The 22,478-nt window shown below is 48.9% G+C and overlaps 10 protein-coding genes across 10 annotated transcripts; 4 read left to right on the top strand and 6 right to left on the bottom strand.

Annotated features, from left to right (window-relative positions):
• Positions 1-376: 376 nt before the first annotated feature.
• On the bottom strand, positions 377-1,791 carry BC939DRAFT_309695 (uncharacterized protein). Its single transcript, XM_051551449.1, has 2 exons — positions 1,579-1,791; positions 377-1,435 (listed from the first exon to the last, which is right to left on the bottom strand). The coding sequence occupies exon 2, from the start codon at positions 1,398-1,400 to the stop codon at positions 441-443; it is 960 nt and encodes a 319-aa protein (XP_051408008.1). The 5' UTR covers positions 1,401-1,435; positions 1,579-1,791; the 3' UTR covers positions 377-440.
• A 1,395-nt stretch (positions 1,792-3,186) lies between these two features.
• Positions 3,187-4,411, bottom strand: BC939DRAFT_309684 (uncharacterized protein). Its single transcript, XM_051551448.1, has 2 exons — positions 3,547-4,411; positions 3,187-3,450 (listed from the first exon to the last, which is right to left on the bottom strand). Exons 1-2 carry the CDS (start codon positions 4,277-4,279, stop codon positions 3,341-3,343), a joined length of 843 nt encoding a protein of 280 aa, XP_051408007.1. The 5' UTR covers positions 4,280-4,411; the 3' UTR covers positions 3,187-3,340.
• A 698-nt stretch (positions 4,412-5,109) lies between these two features.
• On the bottom strand, positions 5,110-7,485 carry BC939DRAFT_464253 (succinyl-CoA synthetase-like protein). The gene is made up of 5 exons (XM_051557356.1): positions 7,406-7,485; positions 6,926-7,041; positions 6,074-6,334; positions 5,830-5,956; positions 5,110-5,715 (listed from the first exon to the last, which is right to left on the bottom strand). The coding sequence occupies exons 1-5, from the start codon at positions 7,443-7,445 to the stop codon at positions 5,261-5,263; spliced, it is 999 nt and encodes a 332-aa protein (XP_051408006.1). The 5' UTR covers positions 7,446-7,485; the 3' UTR covers positions 5,110-5,260.
• A 1-nt stretch (position 7,486) lies between these two features.
• On the top strand, positions 7,487-8,304 carry BC939DRAFT_464252 (uncharacterized protein). The gene has a single exon (XM_051557355.1). It carries the CDS (start codon positions 7,649-7,651, stop codon positions 8,021-8,023), a length of 375 nt encoding a protein of 124 aa, XP_051408005.1. The 5' UTR covers positions 7,487-7,648; the 3' UTR covers positions 8,024-8,304.
• Positions 8,305-8,341: 37 nt separating this feature from the next.
• On the bottom strand, positions 8,342-10,270 carry BC939DRAFT_464251 (uncharacterized protein). Its single transcript, XM_051557354.1, has 3 exons — positions 10,094-10,270; positions 9,295-9,966; positions 8,342-9,169 (listed from the first exon to the last, which is right to left on the bottom strand). The coding sequence occupies exons 1-3, from the start codon at positions 10,177-10,179 to the stop codon at positions 8,509-8,511; spliced, it is 1,419 nt and encodes a 472-aa protein (XP_051408004.1). The 5' UTR covers positions 10,180-10,270; the 3' UTR covers positions 8,342-8,508.
• A 154-nt stretch (positions 10,271-10,424) lies between these two features.
• BC939DRAFT_464248 (uncharacterized protein) lies at positions 10,425-11,118 on the top strand. Its single transcript, XM_051557353.1, has one exon. It carries the CDS (start codon positions 10,689-10,691, stop codon positions 10,983-10,985), a length of 297 nt encoding a protein of 98 aa, XP_051408003.1. The 5' UTR covers positions 10,425-10,688; the 3' UTR covers positions 10,986-11,118.
• A 395-nt stretch (positions 11,119-11,513) lies between these two features.
• Positions 11,514-14,685, top strand: BC939DRAFT_532335 (uncharacterized protein). Its single transcript, XM_051561650.1, has 6 exons — positions 11,514-11,697; positions 11,797-11,935; positions 12,511-12,677; positions 12,985-13,053; positions 13,141-13,317; positions 13,409-14,685. The coding sequence occupies exons 1-6, from the start codon at positions 11,668-11,670 to the stop codon at positions 14,666-14,668; spliced, it is 1,842 nt and encodes a 613-aa protein (XP_051408002.1). The 5' UTR covers positions 11,514-11,667; the 3' UTR covers positions 14,669-14,685.
• Positions 14,686-14,853: 168 nt separating this feature from the next.
• BC939DRAFT_464241 (uncharacterized protein) lies at positions 14,854-15,228 on the bottom strand. Its single transcript, XM_051557352.1, has one exon. The coding sequence runs from the start codon at positions 15,181-15,183 to the stop codon at positions 14,860-14,862; it is 324 nt and encodes a 107-aa protein (XP_051408001.1). The 5' UTR covers positions 15,184-15,228; the 3' UTR covers positions 14,854-14,859.
• A 250-nt stretch (positions 15,229-15,478) lies between these two features.
• Positions 15,479-19,856, top strand: BC939DRAFT_415559 (uncharacterized protein). Its single transcript, XM_051552998.1, has 3 exons — positions 15,479-16,759; positions 16,852-17,262; positions 17,363-19,856. The coding sequence occupies exons 1-3, from the start codon at positions 15,619-15,621 to the stop codon at positions 19,813-19,815; spliced, it is 4,005 nt and encodes a 1,334-aa protein (XP_051408000.1). The 5' UTR covers positions 15,479-15,618; the 3' UTR covers positions 19,816-19,856.
• A 68-nt stretch (positions 19,857-19,924) lies between these two features.
• Positions 19,925-22,465, bottom strand: BC939DRAFT_464237 (major facilitator superfamily domain-containing protein). Its single transcript, XM_051557351.1, has 4 exons — positions 21,799-22,465; positions 21,516-21,637; positions 20,709-21,409; positions 19,925-20,602 (listed from the first exon to the last, which is right to left on the bottom strand). Exons 1-4 carry the CDS (start codon positions 22,207-22,209, stop codon positions 20,058-20,060), a joined length of 1,779 nt encoding a protein of 592 aa, XP_051407999.1. The 5' UTR covers positions 22,210-22,465; the 3' UTR covers positions 19,925-20,057.
• Positions 22,466-22,478: the final 13 nt, after the last annotated feature.

The raw sequence follows: 22,478 nt of genomic DNA, 5'->3' as shown, positions 1-22,478 counted from the left end.
GGACGTGGACATGGAAATAGGAGGGCGCGCATTGACCTTACCCTTCTTGGATGCAGTCAAACACCCCCTCCCCCGCGGAGCAAACCATTCATTTCAGGCACCGACCGCTTTTTTTTTTTTTTTTTTTTTTTTTTTTTTTATTTAATGACTTTTTTGCTCTCTCATTTCTTCAAATCTCTATGGAGTGTGTTCGAGAAAAAAAAAAAAGCAATTTTTCTAACCCAACAGGAGAAAAATGACGATGGGCGAAGGAAAATCGGAGGAGAGGCGCATGTACGATATTTACAGTTTTTCATGGACAAAGGAATGTAAAGGACAAAGAAAGAAAGATAGCGAAAATGGCATGCTGAGAGAAACTACCGCCAGGGCAAGTCTTCCATCCCATTTGCCTGTTTTTTTTTTTTTTTTTTTTTTTTCTTTCTTTCTTTCTTTCTTTTCTTTTAAACAGGATCCACCACACTATGGAACCGGGTCTCCTCATATCCTGGAGGCATGTCCATCGCATTCGCAGTATTCGCTCTCGATCTCGATCTCGCTGCTACTGTTGTTGTCGTTGTTGTTGTTGCTGCTGTCCGTGCATTAGAGCCCTGTCGGCGATGCGTATCATATCGCCGATGATACGCCAAGAACTGCGCATCTTCATCCTCTCCAGCAGCACCGGACACTGATGATCCTGATGCCGTCATCACTGTTGCTGAATAGCTCGGCCCTGCATGCTGCTCATCCCTCACATAGTCTGGTGGACTGTCCGTCGTATGCATGGGCATGGGCGAATGAAGCGAAAGCGAAGACGAAGCCGAGGATGAATGAGCAGGCGAACCCAACGAGAACGTGCGCCTATGCCGCGATGCCGCCTCTGCCTCTGCCTCATGTTCATGCTGGAAATAAGACGGTAGTTCCTCGTCCCCCAACAGCATCTCCTGTGAGTTGTGTCCTAATGAAGATCCTTCTGAGGAATATGATTCGAGACTTGTCTCAACATGCTGTCTATGGACCGCAAGTCGAGCTCCTGATCCTGCTCCGCCGCCACTGCCACCATTCGCTCCATACAGATGCGCGCCCTGAGCAGTTGTGACAGCACCATCTTCGCCCACCAAAGTCGATCCAGACCCGCTGACTAGACTCTCGCCCACGCTACGATAATGTGCTTGAAGTTCCTCCGAGAAGATTTTGCAGCGCTCGTCGAACAATTTCTCTATGCTCTGATTCTTCTTCTTCTTGAGGACACGACTCCGCTTGTAAAGGACCTCCAGTTCGTGCGAAAGAGCGTTGTACGAGTCCCGGAAGCGAGCCGTGTAGATGATGAGTTCGCTGGATGTGTCCGCAATTGTCTCCATATTGATGTCCGACAAGAGTCCAATGTCCTCCAATGTTGGGACAAACGTGCGGGCGTTCGCCATATGGTTGTCGGCGATTTTCGTGTATGATGGGGGCTCTAGTAAGAACAAATAACAATTTTGTTTTGTATAAATAAATGATCCATGCGGACTTCGTCTAGATACTGAATGAATATGTCCAGATCCAGAACAGAACAGGAAAGACGTTGATGGTGAGCGAGAGCAAGGGAGGGCGACTTACTGGGTCCAAAGAAGGGGACAAACTTCTTGAGCGATTTGCTGACACCCTTTGCATTCGAGGCGACCTGCTTCTCAACTGCATCGTTCCAGATATCCACATATCGTCGAATTTCCTTGAGCTCATTCTTTGCCGCTCGATGATTCGCAAAATCTTCCTTGACCTGCAGTTCCAGAAAAAAACAAGTGTGAAAAAGAAACGGTTAGCAAGGGATTATGGATCTGTAGTATTCAAATAACGGTTCAGGGTCCCTTGAATCTTTTTCCTTTGCCACCAAACAGGTTACCTTCACGATTTCAGCAGAGATCTGTTCCAGTTCCCGTTCCAGCGCATCTTCCTTTGGATGCTCTATCAAAGGTACAAATAGTTGAGCAGATGCGAATACATCAAGGTCAATCGCTGTAAAATCGTTGGTTGTTCAGTCCTTCCTCCTGCCTCTACAGTCCTGTGATATGTTGACCTACCGGGAGTCGATCCGGAGAAGATCTGCAAGTTGATTGGGTCGCCGCACAGGAGCATGAGCGAGAAAAAAAAAAAAGAGCATCGAAAAATGAATGGTCTGCGCAGGTTTGAGCAGCAAAAAAACAAAAAGCAAAAAATACAGAGGCATTCGCCTCGCTCATAGACTACCCTCAGCGTGGTCAGCGAGCAAAAAAAATAAAAATAAAAAAAATAAAAATAAAAAAAAAACTAGCAGAAACGGTACCTGTTCCAAAAGTGTTTGAAGTTCACTACGACTTTCAAAGTACTGCGCGACTTGTCGAGTAAGACCGATATGCTAAAATGATAAAAGTAGAGCACAAGTTGTCAGTACTACATATGATACACTAACAACCGAATAAATAAATAAATAAATAAATAAATAAATAAATAAAAAACGCGTGAGGTTACGGGTTCTCATCCCCTAGGATAACAATAAAAGGGGAGAGGGCCCAAGCTGTACAGGACTAAGGATGGGTAAACGAATAACGCGGCAGGGGATTTGCGCTATATACGGTCACCATCCATCTACACACCCTTTGATGTGCACAAGGCAGTCTCCAATTTTCCTATTTGTGCCACACAGCAAGTGGACATGTCTTTCTTCGTAGCCCTCTCCAACGTGTGTACTTGATTCGGAAAGGGAGAAAGGAATAGGCGGATAGCCTGTTGTGGGCAGCAGTCGACGCTGCGGCCAAGCCTGCGATGGAAAATGAAAAAACCGCATGCAGTTTAAACGAAAAACGGTGGTCTGCATCCGATTGGCTGAGGGGAAAAAAAAAGAAAAAAGAAAAAAGAAAAAAGAAAACGAAAAAAAAAAGGCGAGGATAAGGGCACCAGGCAGCCATCGCCGTTGTGCACATGAAAAAAGGGCAGATAACTTCTCCACAAGATCAAAACGCGGTCCCCAAACATCTTTCTCAGAACAGTGCCAATCGAACACCAAGAGTACTCGCATCCACTAAAAAATAAATGCATTCCTGGACGCTTTATGGCCGTGTGCGACTTTGAGGAGGACAGCTGTGCGCCGGAGAGTCTTTACAAGCATTCCCCTTTTCTGTCAAAAGCCCACAAACCCCAGCAACAACAACAACAATAGCCACTTGCTCGATCATCTACCTCCGCGTGCTATTTTGATCTGATGAAAGAAAATCTCCAGCGTATCCCCACACAGCGATCACCGCGTAAACAAAGGAAACAAGAATCTTATCTATCGAAATCTTGCGATTGTTCTTTTTTTTTTCTTCCCGTATTCTTTTTGTCCGCGCCCACACCCATGTTACATCTAATAGTGCCTTCCATGTTCTATGCAGCTGCTATTGTCCCGGTTCTTCATTCCGAGAAACAACGCCTGCAGCAGCACGTCCTCATATTCTTCTGTGCATGCGAAGAGAACTTATCCACAAAAAAAAAAAAAAAAATTAAACAAACTCCAGGGCTGTGAATCCTTGTTACTATGATGTGTGTGAGGTGTGATAGCGGAAAACTTACCAAGATCTTGGCAGCCAAAAGCTGACCATTCAAGGACTCGAGTATTTCCTTGGTGGCCTGTTGCTGCGCTAAAAGGGCCTCTGTTTCTGCTTCCTCGGAGGCATGTAAACTGATGTTGCTGCCTTGCCGTGAGTTCTGTGGGCGCTTCGCCATTGATTTCCTGTTGAAAAAAGAAACTGTTTAGCGGTAATATCCAAGTGGCATGGGATAAGATATTCATAACAAGCAAAGTGCCATGGGGTGGGTGCATTGTGTGTGTAGCATTGAATGGATATTTGTTTTGCAGAAAAAAGATATTTCTGCAAATGGAGCCAGTAATCTTCAACCGATCATTACGGTAACAATGACAATAAGAGAGGGCAGGAGATACAGAGTGGGAAGTATGGGTAGGGAGGGAGAGTACTTGCAGTTTATTTTGACAGGACTGAAGAAGCGCCGTCTTTTCTTTTATTTCATTCTCGAGGCGCTCGATGGTGATGTTGTGCCTGTCCAGCTGGGTCTTGAGTGGGCTGAAGTGTGCAATGTTCTGGGTCAGGGACGTGAAGCGATGCTCTGCAGCAAGGATGCGATCTGAGAATGGGTGAACAGAGGCAGATGTGCTGCTGCTGCTGCTGCTTTGCTGTTGTGCTGAGGGTTGAGTGGAAGAACTGGGGTTATTGCCGGTGCTGGTAGTTTCTGTGACAGCGGCAGTAGCTGTTGGGCTTGACTGATGCGTAGCAGAGGGTGGTGCCATTTGTCAATTGATAAAGCGAGGAGAGCGAAAGGTGCGGTGTTGAAGAGTGTCTCAAGAGGAACAGAGAGGGATGACGAGAAGTAGAAAAAGATGGCAGCGCTTGTTTGTGATAAGTAGAAGAAAAAAAAAGAGAATATTCTTTCGAGGGAGAGAGTGTATGGTTTTCTAAAGAAAGGAAGAGTGCAGGGGAAGAGGCAGGGGATGGAGAGCAGGTGTGCGATGCAACAAGAAAAAGAAAAGAAAAGGAAGTGCGAGGAAAAGGGCTATGTGGAGAGGGAGGAGGAGGAGGAGGAGGACTGAGTTGTCGATGAGAAAGCGAATGAGGAATGGGAAGAGAGAGATGGGCCAATTGCTGATTCCTGTTGGTCGAGACAAGTTTCCCTTGAGGTCCAAGGGGGAGGGAGAACTGCAGGAAGTGAGGGCATCGGGCAGGGTGTTGTGTGCAACATTGACTATGAATATCTCTATCTCTATCTCTATACTATGTAAATACTATGTATGGGCATTTGGGGGGTATGATGCCTTGGATATGTCATGCACGCCTAGCGAATCGTGCGTGAATGTGAGAGAGAGTGTCCCACACACTCCCTTCATCCCTCCTCCTCCAGGCCAAAGGGCCGAATGAGGTGAAAGAGTCGGCTGTTCTCCCTCCCACGCGCCATTTCCTCTAATGCCAAACAAGAATGTTGGCATCCAAATTGCATCCCTTGTATCCAATCCATCGAGAGGGATGGATTGGATCAGCATACACCGCTCGGCCCACTTCTTTTTTTATTATTTTCAACGCGAACATTTCGACATTTCAGGGACCAGAGTAGGGCAATCACAATCATCGCAAAATGCGTCTCAGCGTCAAACGCCGTTTATTAACCCATGCTGCTCGTGCACTCCCAACCTCATTCCCACACCTCGCGTATCACTCCACATTCTCAAGCGAATCGTTAATATTTATGACCCTGTGTAAAAAAAAACCTCCTACCGTTAAAGCAAGCCAGCCTTCTCCATCTCAGCCCTCATCAAGACACCCAGCTTCGCGGGGCTCTGCGAGACCACGACTCCGGCACTCTCGAGTGCCTTGATCTTATCCTCCGCACCACCCTTGCCTCCCGCAATAATAGCGCCCGCATGACCCATACGGCGTCCCGGAGGTGCAGTACGTCCTGCAATAAAGGACACCACGGGCTTGGGCTTCTCACGTGTCAAGTTGTACTTCTTCAGGAACTCGGCCGCCTCCTCCTCAGCACTGCCTCCGATCTCTCCGATCATGATGATACCCTCCGTGTTAGGGTCCTCGAGGAACAGTGTCAGGCAGTCGATAAAGTTTGTGCCGTTGAAGGGGTCGCCGCCAATACCGATGCAGAGGGATTGACCAAGGCCGACCTCGGTTGTTTGGTTCACAGCCTCGTATGTCAACGTACCCGAGCGGGAGACAATACCTGAGCATGGTGCAATTCGAAAAAAAATACAGAGGATAATGAGTATCTACAGGCCTTCAATTGCTTGAGAGAAAAAAAAAATGAAATGAGTTAAGGGAAGATTGCTCAGCATACCGATCTTTCCGACCTTGTGGATATGGCCGGGCATGATGCCGATCTTGCAGGCACCAGGAGCAATGATACCAGGGCAGTTTGGCCCAATAAGACGAGTCTTGTCCTGAGTCTTCAATGCTCTAACGACCTACAAAACACAAAAAAAAACACGGGCCTATAGTCAATAACGGCTCATTTCACACACTCTCTCTCATACACACTCGGTCCAATCCTTTCACCGTTCATGTCCCCTGAAATTACATACGCGAACCATGTCCTGCTGGGGAATGCCTTCCGTGATAGCAACAACCAAAGGAATCTCGGCCTCAATCGCTTCCATGATCGCACCAGCAGCCATAGGAGGAGGAACATAAATAACAGAAGCGTCGGGCTTCAATTCCTTGGCGGCATCCGCAATTGTGTTGAAGACAGGGAGTCCCAAGTGGGTCTGGCCACCCTTCTTGGGGGAGACACCTCCGACCATTTTGGTGCCATACTCGATCGCTTGCTTGGAGTGGAATGTACCCTATTCATCAAAAAGCAGGATGTTGGGTTCATGTACATTTCTTGATTAGTATGGCATCGATCTCCTTCGAATGTTCTTACTACGTTGTGTTATACATCAGTCTACAGACAGTCCCTCTTCATCACGCCAGAGTGTTTCCACGGACCAATTTGTCCCATTCGTCGTTGATCCGTGGATTCGTCGACGAAGATCGATGGAACGGACATCATTAAACTCTGTTATAGGTACAAATGCGGTATCTGGCGCAGAATGGGTCGGCTGGGGGAAGCATTCAGAAAGCCAAAGAGGGGGCGACCAAACCGACTGAGGAGAACAGAAAACGTGCAAAGGCACTATCACTATCGGTCACACAGGGTAAAATAATAATCGGCTAGCCCTGTTTTGTGGTCGGTGCAAAACTGCACATAGCATAGCACATAACGCACTGAGCCAAATACAAGTAGCTCATTATCGTCCCATTGTTCGTTGAGACCCCAGAATATGATTTTTTTTTTCAGTCGTGGGATCGAGTGCTAGAACGCGTATGTTGTAGATTCGCCGCCGAACCTCCCCCCCACAGTTGGTATGGCGCCTTTTTTTTTTTTTTTTTACCTGCTTGCCGGTGAATCCCTGGCAGACAACCTTGGTCTGCTTGTTGATCAACATGTTCTTGATGGTCTTGTCATAGTTCGCAGCCTTGGAGGAGCTGCTGAACATGCGCTGAGCGACTGTGAAAAGCAGTTGAGAGACAGATTGTAGGGGGTTAGTTTAGCATCGAGAGTTTGAGAAGCGTGGGTAAAATCGTGATCTGGGTCAAGGGCAGATAGGTTGCAAGCGTAGAGATCGCTCCCTGGGGTCAGGATCCTTCCAAGAAAACTATGGAGAGTCAACTGCGTTCCTGTGCCAGAGAGGTGTTTCCGGCTAGTGTTGACGGTTCAATTGATCGCGGAGTTTGTGGGAGTCGATAGTGTTGCTTCTATATTCGAAGCGAGGTGCGAAATAATAGCACATCAAAGTGCGATCCATGTCGAGCCGACAGTAACGAGATGTAATGGTAGCTCGGAAGGAGAGTGAAGAGGATGCCAGACTTGCCTTTGGCGGCAGGCGCCGCGGTTCTGAAGGAGGCGAGCATAGTGAGGGAGGAGGGATAGAGAGGGAAGAGAAGGAATCTGGGGGGAAAGGTTGCAGACGGCGGCAGCGGTCCATAAATACAAATAGAAACCCAGTCCACTTTCAGTCCGCATTGCATCGCATCGCACCCTTTCCATTCAACATCACTGCTTCTCTCATTCCTCGTCTTCACACCCATACTCCTTCCAGTACCCCGAAACAACCATGGCTACCACCACCACTCTCACCTCACTCACCCTCAAAAGTACCACCACAGCCTTCACAGCCATCGTACGGAGGGTACCTTCCTCCGTCTCCGTTTCAGCTGCAAATATTCTCTTCCGATCATATTCCCAGGGTATCCGTCCCCGAGGGCCAGGCCCCATCCCCCTAGGATCTGCCAAGGACCAAGCTGAATTCGAACAACTGATCAAGAATGCAGAATCCGCACCGAGTACCAGTCATCCCGACGCAAAGACTCCGGTGCCAACAGAGTTTGAAGGCGATACTAACCCGACTACGGGTGAAGTAGGGGGCCCCAAGCGGGAGCCCGTCCGATTCGGAGACTGGTCCTTCAAGGGTCGGGTGACAGACTTTTGAAGCAACATCCGCAGTCTTTGCCTTGCCACTCTGTTCACGTATTCATAACTCGTATAGGCTTTTCATATCCATGGCATCCATATCTTTTGACAGTTGGCAGTCGATAGTTGGCATTTTACATTTGACACTCGGCATTTCATAAATAAAGCGCAAGCGAATGTCCTCCATAGTGCCATGCTACATGCTGAATACAACTGCGGTTGATCTGGTGGAAGCCATGCTGGTCATTACCATGGCTATTCGCTGTTTAATTTTCTGTTAAAATGAGAAGATGAGGTGCGTCAAGAAAAAAAAAAAAAAAAAGAAAGAAAAAAAAGAGAGAGAGTGAAGGAAAAAAAATAATACAATGGAGGATGGTATACAAATGTACAGATTGTGCATAAGAAATTACAGAATGAATGTAGAAAAGGAGAGGAGAGTAGACAATTATGAACAATAAAGTACAGCAGAGAAAAAGGTCGCAGGAAAAAGGCGTTGAGAGAAGATCATACACATCTGTCGAGAATTTGAAGTTTGTCAATCCGACCCTCTTGCTCGGCGCGCTCCTCCTCATTCCAGTAGTAGACGCCAACAATATGTTTCCTACTGCCCCAGCAGCCGTCAAAGACCTCGCAAACATGACCTTCATCTTCTTCCTCCCTCTCTTCTGCCTCATCCTCGTCGTCGTCTCTCTCACAAACATCTTCCTCCAGTGCGTGCTTATTCGGGCGTGGAATCTCAAGTGGTTTCCTTTTAACGGTGCTGAAATACTCCCTGTACTTGGTCGTCTCCTCTGGTTGTTTTCCTTCACTTCCATAAGCGCTACTCCCGCCACCGCCATCGCCATCGCCATCGTCGCCATGATCGTCATAGCCATAGTGATACACAGATGTTTCCGGAGAATAAAACGGTCTCGATTGGTGTTCTGGCATAGGTGATGTTGGTGTTTCTGGGTGTGGGATATACTGATCGAATACGTCGGGAGTATCTGTTTCGTAGGGTGTTAATGAAATAGCACAATTATCCCGACGATGGCTGTTTCTTGATGCTTGGCTCTTCCTTTTGGTGGGTGATGGTGGTTTTGGGAACAATAGCCTCGGTCCAAATGTGTTGGTGGGCGATTCCATTTCGTATATTGATGGCGATACTAAGAATTTGTTTCCACGACTGTTTGAGGATGAAATAGAAAAAAACAACAATATTAGCTGACCATAATACTGAGTAATGGCACGAACGAAACGAATGATGAATGTAATGATTCCAGGATACGGGAAATGAAGTTACGAACGTACATAACATAGCCAAGTTTGCCTCTTGATTCATGATATCGGAGCATTCGTTCCTCTGACTGGAGCTGTAAGTCGACAGTAGTAGTCGTGTCGGGGTCTTCAATGAAGGGATTCCTGATTTCGTGCGCTGTTACTAATGAACCCTCGCGATCGTCTCCGTGCACCACTGTGGCAACCATCTCTGAATAATAACCACGGCTGATCTCTTGAAGGGATGCTTTTGAAGTCTCTGCTGCTTCTGGAGTCTGTTGGCGAGGCGTGCGCGGTTGCGGTGTTGCAGGATGATAAGATGAGACATCGATGTCCTGCAGTGGTGCCTCCACTTCTACATCTGCTTCCACTTCTACTTCTGCCTCCACTTCTACTTCTGCCTCCACTTCTACTTCTGCTTTGTCCTTGTATTTGTGCTTGTCCCTGTGCTGAAGTCGTGTTGGTGGATGTGATGTGCACGGGAGTTTGTCTATAGATTCACGCCCATCGTCCTCGCGTTCGGATGGGACTAGAGTGCTACTACCACTGCTACCGCTGCCACTACCACTGCTACCGCTGCTGCTACCACTGACTGGTTTTGTGTTGCCATAGTTATCGACGTCGCAGGTGTCGTCCTGTTCTGCATCAGGTGATTCCTCTGCGGGCCAAAGAAGTCTGGGTTTGATGTCAAATTCTTCCTCATCGCTGGCAAAGATCAGGCAAAGAAAGGGAGGAGACAGTATAGGACTGAGTACGGGAGTGTCTTTTAAGGCTGAAACAAAAAGAGTGATGAGGGAGAGACGCGACAGGTAGAGATAGATTGATTCAGTACCTGGAGACCTCTCGTTCCTCCTCGACTTGCTTGCCCCGGAAGACGCAGAGGAACTTATAGTGTCGCTTTCCAGGCTTGGTCCTCATGGTGCTGTAGATACTGATGCCAGACCCTTGGACATTCAATGGCACTTTGTTTGTGGGGCGGCGCGAATATAAATGACAAACAGAAGTGGAGGGAACTCAAACAGGATGCAAGGAGGGAGAAGTTCATTTTCATTTGATGCAAATCTATCGTGCGATTCCGCATCCTACCATGACGTCTTACTTGTGCAAAAAATGTTCTTATAAAAAGCCCCTGGTTCCTATTACTCCTCTTCTTCATTACGCACATCGAAGTCCTTTGTCGTTGTTTAAAGCTGTCCAACGGTCGCGCCTCGGCAGCAGCCCGCGGATGGCTCCATGACGGGGAAGATAAATGCAATACTCGTGCAAGAACACGCTTGTTTGCAGCTGTCAACCTTTTTCTTGCAAAGAGATCATTCATCCAGATCTCGGCGCAACCAGGCAGTTGTCAAGCTACAACTCATCCTCATCACTCATCATTCATCTTACAATAAACAAGAGGAACAAGGTGTCCTTTATTTTTAACTGACATGTGTCGCCATATTGGGAAAAAGCGATCCCAGAGATCAGATCAGATTAGATCACTTGGGGATCAGCATTGGCTCCGATCCTATTTCTGCTTGTTCCTGCTTGTTCCTGCTCCTATTCCTGTTCCTGTTCTACTTCTTGTCTCTGGCAGCTTTGGCAGCATCCTATTGGACCTTTTCTTTGACAGCGGCAGCAGCCTTAAAGTGATACTGTCAGCCATGGTGCCTCCTTTGGTGTTGTGTCGTGCTTATCATCGACTCGTACGGCCAGAGCGGTCGAGAAAAGCGAAAAAAAAGTAAATCCGCTTGCGAATGTAGAGCTCCTCAGCGGTCAGCAAGGGAGTTCGAGCAATGGCTATCCATGGTTAAAAGACTATGTTGTAGAGATGGGTTGATAATAAGGTGAATAAAGAATAGTGGATTATATATAGTTAGCGCAACGAATGATGGTGGATGAGATCATGGACACATTCCAAATGTCAGATTTGGTGGCGAAGTCGTAGATGGGAATGGAGGCAGATAGGGAAGAGTAAGTTGTGCCATTGTGAGTGAGAAAGTGGAACCAGTGGACGCGGGTGCGCCTGGTCCGAGCGGGGATACGTCTTGTCCGACCTGGACCCTCAGGGGAGGTGTCGCAAGGATAAAGCACGACCGGGGGGTCGGGAACCGATGACATTCTTCTCCAACCCATGGAAGCAACTTGAGAAGATATAAATACCAAGTCAAACTAACTGCTGTGTAGCACCAAGCGTTGTCATTGCTTCGAAAACTTGCTTCTTCCCCACCTTCATTCATTCGCTTCTTCATTCATTCACTCCTCTTGCATCCACAACAACAACAACAACAACAACAACAACAACAACAACAACAACAACAACAACAACAACAACAGCAACAACATATATACAACTATTTCACCTTGAACTCTTCGCACGTCTTTTCTTGACCCTTCAGTCTCAATTCATCACCCACACTCCCTAGTATGATAAAAAACATTGGCAAGCTGAAGCAGGTACAGTGTGACAGTGTGTGCTCGAAATATCTACACTTGTGTTTAGTGTCTCCTTGTTCGCTGACAGACCAGACATATCCCTTTCAATTGCAAAAACAGTGGACGGGAGAAAAGATCGGCAAGGCTCAAAGGACTCGGATGGACGAGGACTTCGAGACTCTTCAGACCGAGACTGAGGCCAAGCGAGTGGCCCTCGAAAAGTTGAGTGAGGTTTCTCATGCGTACCTGAAAGCTATCAGTAAGTACACTTCAGATCGACAACACATTGTTTTCCAACTACTATTGCCGTGTTGGGTGCACCAATAAGCTCTGCTGAATAGACTGTGGATGACAAGAACAGGGGCACCTACCATGGGGGGAAGATGCTCTCATCAAGCGGTCGACGGCAAGGCAAACACGATCATTTTACTATCCATTCGCTCCAGTCGCCCTCATTATCATACCGCACCTCCCTACTCCAGTCGACCATGAGTTATCAGCCTTCAACATCTGTTGCCTCACCCACCATTAAGAATGATCGTGGATCGTTACCCAACCATGCAAGAAAAAGACCCAAAAACAGCGTGGGATAATCCTCCTATTGTACCTTGTGATTTTCTCGAGTCCATCTATTTCTTCTCCGTGCCTTTCGCTGTGGCGTCAGTACTTCCTCCTGGCTTTGCCAGAATGAGATAGAACTGGGAACGATTGCATTTTTTTTCCCGCTCAATTTCATTAAATATTGCGCCGAACATCTAACAGAAAATACATGACAAACCTTGTTCGCCTCTCCTTGCTTGTCTTTCTGTCTCTCCGATATGATATTGCAATTAGGTAAACGAGTCGAAGGCGACGATAAGTACAAAGGCTTGGCGATCGAGACGTTCGGGATAAGCATGTCCACTCAAGCGCATGCTCTTCGCGAGGACTCGACCTACAGGGAGGCACTGCTGCAGATGGGGGAAGCACATCAGAACATCGGATTGGCGCAAAGCGAACTGGTAAGAAGCATGAGACCAAATGCAGATCGGCTTGACCCATTGGCACAGGATGGGATATTCAGCATTGCAACACCATTGCCAATAATACCGGAAAGGCCAGACATTCAGAGCGTCATTGGTTCAGTCAGGAGCGCATAAGGATCCAACAGATTATGCAACGTGCATTTATTGCAAAGAGCGAAGAAAGATTCGCGTTTAATTTTTCTTTTAGAATACATTGTGGGAGGTAAACCCTCCCGGTAAGAAGGAACAACTAAAGGAACGCGATTAACATTCAATATCTCCATCTTGTTATTGCGAACAATAGATCAGTCGATTCGGGAGCACGTACATTGAATGCTTAGAGAGGGAGCAGGCTCAAATGAAAGAATACCAGGTACGGCTCAATCCATTTATGAAAAAAATAAAAAAAAAAAAGCCGAAGAACCCAGGGCTTACTAGCGTGTTGCGTTTGAAACCTTAGACCCTGCAAAAGAAATTACAATCACGGCGACTAGATTACGATGCCAAGTTGGCCAAGGTTCAAAAGGCCAAAAAGGAGAAGCCGGAGTGGGAAGAAGAGATGCAGGCCGCAAAAGCAAAGTACGAGGAAACTCGAGAATGTATCCTTGGAGTCATGACAGCCATCAACGATGCACAAGTAAGCTGACGTTCCAAAACTGTGTATTGCTCTGTGAGCATGGTTACAACTGAACATCGTTCTGACACGACATTTCTATTGGGCTTGATAGGATGAAAACGTCCACAGCCTGAAAATGTACTATGAAGCCCAGCTGGCGTTCGCTCGCAAGACGGTCGAGATACTGGAGGCAATTCTCGAAAGCGCATTCGCAACCCCAAGCGGACCACGTACCAAGCATACAGCAGGACAATCGCTTAGATCTTTCAGACAGAGTTCTATCGATCCCGACGAGGAGCACTCGGGCCATTCCGATGACCACTCCAGTGTCCATTCTGTAACAACAGGGCGCCGCCTGGATCAGTCAAGATCTATCTCTGATCTGCGTCGCCACCCAGGCAACCAACGCAACGCGCCAGAGCTTGGTCGCTCAGCCTCACATCTTACCCTCAACACAAAAACAGCGCATTCGAGAAATGGAAGCACTGGGAGCAGCAGAGCGAGTGGATTCTGCGCTCTAAGTGCATCACCGACATTACTACCTCAGGTGCGACCACAGAAGCAAGTGAGGGCTCTTTACAATTTTGAGGCAACTGGAGAAGGAGAGCTGTCTTTTCAAAAGGGCGATATTGTTCGGATCATCGAGGAGATTGACGAGGGCTGGTGGGAGGGCGAGATGGTGGACGCGAGCGGAATGCGGCACGAGGGCATGTTTCCATCGAATTACGTGGAGGAGGTTTTCAGTGACACTGAGTCAGGAAGACAACGACAGGGATCACTCAACTCAGCGACATCTAATAGTGGTCAATATGCAGATGAGGAAGAGGCAGCGTATTATGAACGTGCATCAGAGCCGACCGGCTACCCTGATGAGCCCGAGTATGCGGTGCCAGAGCCCGAGCCAGAGGTATCCATCCATGCCTCAGCAGTACGACGCGCTCCCCCACCACCTGTCAGGAATCCACAGGTACTGCCAGTTGCACAGAACGGACTCACTGCTCCCGCCAACCTCGCGATAGCATCAGTACGAGCTACACCTCCTCTTATCCGACCCTCCTCTGGAGTAGCGCCGTTGAGCAAACCCATTGGCTCTAGAGCACCACCCCCACCCCCGGGAGCGCGACGCACAGGAGGCGATTCACTTCGACAGAGCGTGGTCTTTAATCATACAACTGCACCCATAGCAGGAGTCTCGCCGCCGGCAGCGCCTTCTACTCCAGGCATGGGCTACATTCCTAAGGATTACTTCGTCAGTAAAGCAGCGGATGTAGCAGATACAGAGGTGGGCCCTTGTCGAGAGTGCCAGTGCACAGAGTTTAGTCCTAATGTGTTCAAGCGAGGGTCGTGCAACAACTGCTTCCATGCACATTAAAAGATGAAAAAGAAAACAGCAGCCCATGGTCCAACGTACTTATATCCATGATGATGCTCTTTATTTGGTTGACATGTACTGTGTCTACATGGTCCAAGGCGCGTCCAACCATGGTGTGGGGTCATCCATGGTGAGACAAAAACGCGTCACGTCGCGTGTACCACGGATGACCAGCGACGCGTCTGATCCATTTACTTCTCGCGTTTCATTACATCACGATCGCTCGCCTGTACTGCAATCAACTCCGCTGCCGGTCTGGCTCCTGAAAGACGACAACGAAAAAGAAGACGTAGAGACCTCGCGACTGGTAACTTGGCACATATGGCGACGCGTAGACTTTTGTCGCACTTAGGACAACAGCCATTGTTTTTACTGCTGCTTGGCCCTTTAATTAACATTAAGCTCCACTCCTTCGCAGACGCCATCATTCTCATCAGCAACCTCCTTTGACTAGAAAACACGCGGCGATGGATCAACATCAGCAGCAGCAGCAGCAGCGACCATATCAACAGCATACGCCACAGCAGCCTAACCAGCCAGTCGGTGTTCCAACAGCATCCATACCGTCCTTGACGAGTCATAATCAGCATGTCCTCGGGCAACTTTACCCTCATCAGAGTCCTTCAGGCTCCAGCATACCCAGTCTGACCACTAACGTGCCTATGCCATTACAGCTGCACCTCCAGACATCCATACCCTCGACCCCACAGGCGCTGGGGTCCCTAACAGGGCCAATCTCTCCAACAGCCATCCCAGGAATGCCCTATGCGGTATCTCCTACTGCAGTGGTCTCTCCAACCTCAGTTGTCTCTCCAACCTCAGTTGTCTCTCCAACGTCGAAGACCCCCACTGCTGTTCTATTGCAGCAGCAGCGTCAACAGCAGCTCCTCCAGCAACAACAACAACAGCAACAATTATTGCAGCAGCAGCAACTACAGCAACAGCAACAAATGTCCCCTAATATACCGCTGGTGTCCTCTATGGCCCCTCCCACATTACCGAACGAAACGCAGCCTCTGCAGCTTCAATCCCCGCTCTCTGGAACAATTCCAAGTCCCGTCCGAGGTCAATCAAGTGCCGCTCTGCCGAGCGCAACTCTTCCCAGCAGCATTATCACAACCGCTGCGATTACAAGCGCGGTCCAGCCCGGCCAGCCTTCTCCTGCGCAACCTTCACCGGTCTCACCAACAGGACAGAAACCAACTTCATTGCAAATTTTGAGACAACAACAAATGATACAGCAACAGCGGCAGCTAGAACAACAGAGACAACAACAACTTGAGAAAGAGATGCAGGAGCAGCTGGAGAAAGAACGGCAGGAGCAACTCGTAAAGGAGCAGCAGCAGCAGCAGGAGCAAGAGAGACAATTACAGCAACAACAATCACCTCAAACGCTACCATTTAGTCAGGACTCGCAATCTGCAACCCAGGCTCCTTTTTCAGATACAAGTAATGCATCGACATCTCAACTACAGAGCCAATGGCCCTCCAGCCAAGGAACATCAACCTCGGTCGGACAGCCCAGCACGAGCAATAATGCGCGCGAGAGCGGTATACCTCAGCAGGGTCAACAAGGGCAACCTGCAGATCTGCCTTCTCATACAGAACCAGGCACAGGGACGTCCACCGGAGGCGTGCCAATTGCCACCATTCCTAATTCTGACCCGATAGGAGGCAATGTCAAAACAGAAGAGGAGATTATGCCTCCGCCTCCACCTCCACCAATAACCGCAAGCACTGGTCCAGGAGCAGGCGCACAATCAAGCCAGCCGCCACCCCAAAAGCCAAAAGGGGCAGCTCAAGGAGGAGGTGTCAAGATCGAGAGTCGCCCAACACCGGCAGCTTCAGTAGCAGCAGCGCCAACAAGCGGATCGCCCCAGATTTTCAAAGCGACTTACTCAGGCGTGCCCGTGTTTGAGATGATTTGCAAGGGCGTTGCAGTCATGAGGCGCCGATCGGACTCCTACTTAAACGCGACGCAGATTCTGAAAGTTGCAGATTTTGACAAGCCGCAGCGAACGAGAATCTTGGAGAGGGAAGTTCAGAAGGGGGAGCATGAGAAGGTTCAAGGTGGATACGGAAAGTACCAAGGTAAGGGATTATGCCTCAAGTTGGGGTCCTATGTATACTGCAGGGAACGTGCCAAATGTGCTAATATTCATTCCTTCATTGTCCATGATCAGGTACATGGGTTCCGCTTGAACGCGGAGTTCAGCTTTGTCAGGAGTATAACGTCGTGCATCTGCTACAGCCCCTGCTGGATTATCAAGCAACGCAGACCAGTCCACCTTTGGCGCCCAAACACATCACAGCAGCATCGAATCGACCCCGGAAACCACGTGAACCTCGCGCGCTAGATATGTCGACCCCTGGAAATGAGGACAAACCCGGCGTAAAACCGAGAGCTAGGAAGACGAAGCGCAAGGCGGCTGCAGCCCAGATTCTGCCCAAGCCCTCCATGGGTGCCAACGACAGCGGGGCGAATTTTACTGGCGGGCCAGGTGCGTTAGGCGAGGAAAGAGAGACGAGCCTGGCAACAGAGGGAGACGAGGACATGGACGATGGCTCAACAAGTACTGGTGACGATGGTGATGGTAATTTGGGGCAATTGGTGTTTACTGCTGCCTGCATACTGTTTGGTTTCGATCCGACTCAACGAATATGGTCTAACACTTTGCTTATTTATAATCATAGACAGCGATGAGAGTGAGGGCGGAACCATGAGCCTTCTGTCAGGACACACTGGAGTGCGCACTAGAACGCCCTCGCCTACAGCGTCACGACCCGATCTGTCCTCAGAGGATGTCTCTGATCGGGAAACATCTTTCTCGTCTGCTTCAACATCGACATCGCCAGCCAAACGCCGACGCCGCCCTCCTTCGTTGCAGGACAGATCCCTAAGCTCTTTGCGCAAAAGGCATGTCCGTCCAGGCGATGAGTTGTTTATCGGATTCGAGGACAAGCAGGTTTCGCGCAGAAAACGTGCCCGTCAAAAATCCAACAAAGATGTAGACATGGAAAGTGGATCTCATATGGAGGACAATGACGACGATGACAACGCGATGGACGTGGACGACGACGATCAGGATACCGCCTTCCAGCGCGATTCCTCACCGAGTGTCCGCAGCAAGACCAACAGGAGGTCAACATCACGTACGAGGGCGTCGGATCAGGATGATCGCAAATCGACACTGTCTTCAACTGCCACGGCAATAGCGACAGGATCGACATCAGTGGAGACACAGTCTCGAGGGCCATATGCGGATACACTGTTGGAATACTTCATCGCCGATACACTGACGCTGCCCAAAATTTTGACAGAGCCGCCCGCAGATCTGGATTTCAATATTGTGATCGATGGTGAGGGACACACATCATTGCACTGGGCAGCAGCTATGGCGAAGCTAGAGGTGGTCAAGATTCTTGTCCAGAATGGCGCGGATACGTACAGGGTCAACGCAGATGGGCAAACGGCATTGATGCGGAGCGTGCTGTTCAGCAACAATTTTGAGGAGAAGACGTTTGCGGTGCTGTTGGAGGTGCTCCAGAAGACCATTTTTACAATCGACAAGGACGACCAGACAGTGTTCCACCATGTCACCAACACGGCAGGCCAGCGTGGGAAGATCCATGCGGCGAGGTATTACCTCGAGTGCTTGTTGGAAAAGCTGGCGCAGCATCCTTCGGAGCTGGCGTCGATTATTAATGTGCAGGATCGTGTGGGCGATACGGCATTGACAATTGCATCGAGATTGAAGGTTGGGGGTAAGAAGGTCGTGAAGATGCTGGTCGATGCGGGAGCGGATTTGAAAATTCGTAATCATACAGGAAAGAACGCGGAAGAGTATTTGCTGGAAACAGATCAGCAGCAACAGATCGCTTCCTCTGCAGATTCGAAGCCATCCGCCGGTGCAGAAGCAGAGTCCGATGGACAGCGGCAACAGGGGTCGATAAGGAACTCTGGAACTAGTGCGCCAGCGTCCGTAACTCGTGCTAAGGACCCACATGTTCAGCCCGTGGATAAGGGAACGAGGTCTCAGGATCAGCCCTACGGGCATCCTCTTACTGCTACGTCAGCAATGCTCCCACCACCGCCACCACTCACACTTTTGCCATCAGCACCACGATTGGCTTTCGCCCAACCTGCTTCAGGATCGTCCAGCGGATTGCTCTCCCAGCTTCAACAGGCGAACTCTTGGCCAGGCACGACAACTTCGGTACGACTCCCAGGTGGACCTCCTGTTTCCTCGTCCTCACAAGCTGTGATCCCAACAGTCAGTGAACTGTTCAGCAAACTGACACAGTCGTATGAGAAGGATATTTTCGAAAAGGATCAGGACATTCAGGAGGCACGTGGGCTGCTGCAAGGGATTCAGACAGAGATTCGAGAGGGACATCGGACGATTCATGAGCTGAAATTGAAGACTGTGACACTAGGACAAGCAGAGGAGCAGATCAAGGCGCTGGAAGGGTTGCTTAAACAGGAGATTCATGAACGGCAGCGACTACGGTTGCAGGAGTTGATTTCGCAGGAGGAGGAGAGGTTGCGGAATGAGGTGAGGGAAAATGAGGTTAAGAAGAATGTGGAGGAGCCAAAGACGACGACTGAGGCTGAGAAGACTGAAGGGAATGTGAACAAGAACGAAGAAGAGTTTTTGATATCGCCGCCGCCGCCGCCGCCTTCCACTGCCAACGCTGCTGGTTCTGGAGTAGAGACAGTTTCTCAGTCAAAAGATGATATTACAATGGGCTCGACTGCTATAGATGCTACGAGCGGAGTATTGGAAACAACGATTGCGCCAGTTGAAACCACGACCACAACAACCACAGATGCTGCTTCCGTGATAGCCGACGAGCAAGGCGCTAATCCCGCCAGCGCTCAGCCGCCAGCCTTGATTGTTTCTTCCTCAAAGTTGGAGGAGCTCGAGAATGAGGTGGAGCAGCTGCGAACAAAACTCTCAGAGTTGCAGCAGCGACGCAAGGATCGGGTGGTCCAGATTGTGGACCTGAAGAGGCAGCAAGGCAAGCGGTGGTATGAGTACCAGCGACTGATTGCGTTGTGCTGCAATGTGGCGATTGATCAGGTCGACGAGTTATTGGGCCCGCTGTTGAGCTCCCTTTCAGATGGGGACGAGATCGATGTCTAAAGTGCTATAGTTGTTCGTCCTTTTTCTTCCTTTCTTTCTGTTTTTTTTTTTTTTTTTTTTTTTTTTTTTTTTTGGAATCATAATATATGTATATCATTTACCAGATGATAAAAAAACATAATTTAATGCGAAAGCAGAGTATGAATGAGACATGAAAATGAATGCAAGGACGAGAGTAAGGATGAATGTGAGTACGAGTATGAGTACAAATGAGTATGGGTGTAGATCTGTGTAGTATTCTCCTATGCATTCGATGTAGCATCCGTGCTTCGAGAACCCTTCCACCGTGCCATGACGTTCGCGATCTGTGCCGAGAAGATAACCGGCGTGGCTGCGATGATCATCACGCCAAACATGATCATGGTCCATTGGAAACCAAAGTCCTCAAAGATAAAGCCAGCAAGGATGGGCCCTACAGCCATGGAAAGCGAATACGTCATGTTGTAGAGCGCATAAGTCTTTGCATAGCAGTTCCACCCCTTCTTGTGGCAAACATCCGCCATGGCCGGCAACAGCGGCGTTAGGATCGTGGAGGAGCCCAGACCAAAGAAGGCGAGCGGTAGCACGAAGGAGAGGAAGGATGTCGGTAATGCGAGCGAGAGGGTTGCGAGCGCAAAGATCAGCATGCCCAGCAGCGAGATGTAAAAGTGGCCGACACGGTCAGCGTAGTAGCCGATGGCCGAGGCGAAGAGTGTAGGGAAAATGGCAGCAGTTAGGACGAGTCCGGTCTGCGTTGGGGTTGCATGCAACAGTTCCTCCAGATACAATGGCAGGATGGGTTCCAATCCTAGGCGTAAGAAGTTAAATAGTGATGATGGTATTGGTTAAACAGCAATTATTTCAAGCATTTTGAGGGTTTAAAAGGGTAGTTCATAAAAGAAAAAAGCATTTACCTGAAAAGACGCTGGCAGCGACAAAGGTGGCCAACAAGCAACAGACGATTGTCCAGTTGCTCGCAATCTTGAACATCGACACATCTGTCTCATCCTGCTTGCACTCCTCTGCTGCCGACGATTTGGAAGACGACGAGGCCGAAGATGTGGAATGTTCTGACGAGGAGGACGACGAAGAACGAACGCTTCCGTATCCAGATCGACTATCCGTTCTGGCATGTGCGTTGCGCTGATGTTGATGCTGATCCTGATGCAGGTGCAGTCCGTCATCCAGAATCTCCTGTGCATGCTTCGGGTCCGAGATTGCAGCCGCGGTTCTCTCGACCGCAACAATTGTACTCGTCGACGGCACTTCTCCGATCGTCAAATTATCCACATCCTGATCCGTGTGCTTTCCATTACTCGTCGCCGCCGCGTCTCCTACGATGACCTCTGTTGCGTCCGCCGCATCCGTATCACTGCTAGTGGAGAAGAACTTTCGCTTCTCAGGCTCTGCAATAAAAAGGATGCACAGAAAATCAAGAATCGCGAGAGCCGCACAGAAGATAAAAGGAGCCTTGTATCCGTGGTATTCGTAAAAGTAAGCGCCAACCATCGGTCCCAACATGAATCCGATCGCGTTCGCCATCATAGTAGCGCCCATCACCACACCGAGATTGTCGGGTGGATATACATCAGCCAGCATTCCCAGTCCAATCGTCCTATTTTACGATGTTGAAATATGTGGATTTGCCCCCTTTGTTAGAATATACATTGGGAATCTTAAAAGCCGTAACCGTAATCATAAACCACCCATGAGGAACATACCATGAGGCTCCGCCCGCAGAGCCTTGACCGATTCTAGCCATGATAAGGACCCAGTAATTACTGGCAAGCGAGAATCCAACCGTTGCCACCGCAAGACCAAGCATGCCGACCATCATTGGTATCTATGGAGTCATTGAAGAAATGCAACATCGTATTAATACAAGCTAAGTTAGCACGCGTCAGCGCATGACCTGCAACAATAAGAGTGGCCTTGTGACAGTAAAAGACCAGGGTCTGGTGGCCTGGTCTGCTTTTGGATTGCTGTTAATTTCCACAAACGTACCCGTCTGTTCTGATACTTGTCGCTCAGAATGGCAAAGACTGGCGTCGAAGCAAGAAGACCAATCGCTATATTATCGAGGAGTATTAAGACGAAGGGTATGTTGGCGACGATGTGTATTTCCCCCCTCCCCAGTTGACCCTGATCACTTGAACCGCCAAATTCAAGTTCATCGTCGTCGTCCGTGCGAGTGAGAACATCTTCCGCCTCTTTGCGGATGACAAACACAGGTTTGGCTGCTGCGATAGTCACATGGCCCCTGGATGAACGAAAATGGTACTTCTTCGGACATAACAAGTCATCATGAGAGCAATAAGGCGAATGTCCCAAGCACAAGCACAAGCACAAGCACAAGCACAAGCACAAGCACATGGACAGTTTGTTTTTGTTATCCTGATAGACAATGACCCTCATCCTGTCCTGTATGCGTGAAGTAATGTTTCTCAGTCGTCGTCTTTACCATAGCACGCAAAGAGAAGCCCGACATCGCTGGAACTTCCTCCCAGTCGTTCCTTAACGATGATAGGCAAGATTGGAACCACTACACCGTAGACAACCTAGTAAACATGAAGGGCAAACCATAAATGAGAAAAGACGCCATATGACCAAGGAAAAAGATCCACAAGCAAGATTATCAGATATTCGGGGCTTCGTCCCCGCTCGACAAACTTTTTTTATATTTT

Source organism: Gamsiella multidivaricata (genome assembly GCF_025024155.1).
Source record: "Gamsiella multidivaricata strain RSA 2152 chromosome Unknown BC939scaffold_82, whole genome shotgun sequence".
NCBI lineage: Eukaryota > Fungi > Mortierellomycota > Mortierellomycetes > Mortierellales > Mortierellaceae > Gamsiella > Gamsiella multidivaricata.
Note: the sequence above shows the minus strand (reverse complement) of the source record. Positions and strands in the feature narration are given on the sequence as shown.